The sequence below is a fragment of the Cryptotermes secundus genome, unplaced genomic scaffold (assembly GCF_002891405.2).
Source record: "Cryptotermes secundus unplaced genomic scaffold, Csec_1.0 scaffold585, whole genome shotgun sequence".
NCBI classification, from domain to species: domain Eukaryota; kingdom Metazoa; phylum Arthropoda; class Insecta; order Blattodea; family Kalotermitidae; genus Cryptotermes; species Cryptotermes secundus.
The window spans coordinates 804,594-805,979 of record NW_019738966.1 but is presented as its reverse complement, the minus strand read 5'-3'; the positions used below and the strand labels follow the sequence as shown (position 1 = coordinate 805,979).

At 43.9% G+C, this 1,386-nt stretch overlaps 1 protein-coding gene across 1 annotated transcript; it reads left to right on the top strand.

The window, feature by feature from the left end:
* The first annotated feature begins 128 nt into the window (after positions 1-128).
* Positions 129-1,130, top strand: LOC111871494 (acidic leucine-rich nuclear phosphoprotein 32-related protein 1-like). The gene has a single exon (XM_023864654.1). The coding sequence runs from the start codon at positions 129-131 to the stop codon at positions 1,128-1,130; it is 1,002 nt and encodes a 333-aa protein (XP_023720422.1).
* Positions 1,131-1,386: the final 256 nt, after the last annotated feature.

The following is a 1,386-nucleotide window of genomic DNA, read 5'->3' as shown; positions in this document are numbered from 1 at the left end:
AGGAAGAGATATTTAACATTTCAGAAGACTGCGACAGCATCTCACGAAAGAGGGATTCCTTCACACCGGAAGTACAAGATATAGCTTCGGATAGAGAAGCCACGGAGAATGAAAATGACGCTAATGAAATGACGGAAGAGCAGTGGAACATCGTAAGGAATGACTGCGACAGTATCGTAAAAGAGAGGGATTCCTTCACACCGGAAGTACAAGATATAGCTTCGGATAGAGAAGCCACGGAGGGTGAGTTGGACGATGATGAGCAGCAGGAAGATAAACTTAACATTTTAGGAGAAGACTGCGACATCATCTCACAAGAGAGGGACTCCTTAACACAGGAAGTCCAAGATACAGAATCCGATATAAAGCCCACGGAGAATGAATTTGACGCTAATGAAATGACGGAAAAGCAATGGATCGTCATAAGAGATGACTGCGAAAATATCGTTAAAGAGCTAGAGTTCTTAATACTAGAAGCCCAGCAGATGGGAGAGGATAGAGAGGACTCAGTGTGTGAGATGGGCGAGGATGAGCTGCAAGAAGAACAATTTAATATTTTAGGAGAAGACTTCGACAGCATATCACAAGAGAGGGATTCCTTCACACCGGAAGTACAAGATATAGCTTCGGATAGAGAAGCCACGGAGGGTGAATTGGACGATGATGAGCAGCAGGAAGATAAATTCAACATTTTAGGAGAAGATTGCGACATCATCTCACAAGAGAGGGACTCCTTCACACCAGAAGTACAAGACATAGCACTGGATAGAGAATCCACGTTGTGTGAGTTGGATGATGATGAGCAGCAGGAAGATAAATTTAACATTTTAGGAGAAGACTGCGACATCATCTCACAAGAGAGGGACTCCTTAACACAGGAATTCCAAGATATAGAATCGGGTAGAAAGCCCACGGAGAATGAATATGACGCTAATGAAATGACGGAAGAACAATGGAACATCATAAGGGCTGACTGCGACAGTATCGTAAAAGAACTGGAGTTTTTAATACTCGAAGCCCAGCAGATGGAGACGGATAGAGAGGACTCAGAGTGTGAGATGGACGAGGATGGGGTGCAGGAAGACGAAAGACACATTATAGGGGAAGACTGCGGCAATATCATAAAATAGCTAAACTCTTTTATACTTGAAGCCCAGCAGATGGGAATGGATTGAGAGGCCAGAGTGGAGGACCTCGCAGACGTTCATGTGTTTCAAGACCAATTAATCTGTGTAACTGACGACTGTGGGGTCATCGCAAGAGATCTAACCTGTTCAATATTCAAAGCTGAACTCTTGGAAACCGATAGATATGTGACTGAGGAGCACTGGGATCACGATTCTTGAATAAAGTGGCAATTATACTGCGTAACAGAAGACTGCGACA

Bases quoted from the DNA above. Each gene is read 5' to 3' on its own strand.
- LOC111871494 (XM_023864654.1), top strand. From the start codon at position 129: ATGACGGAAGAGCAGTGGAACATCGTAAGGAATGACTGCGACAGTATC.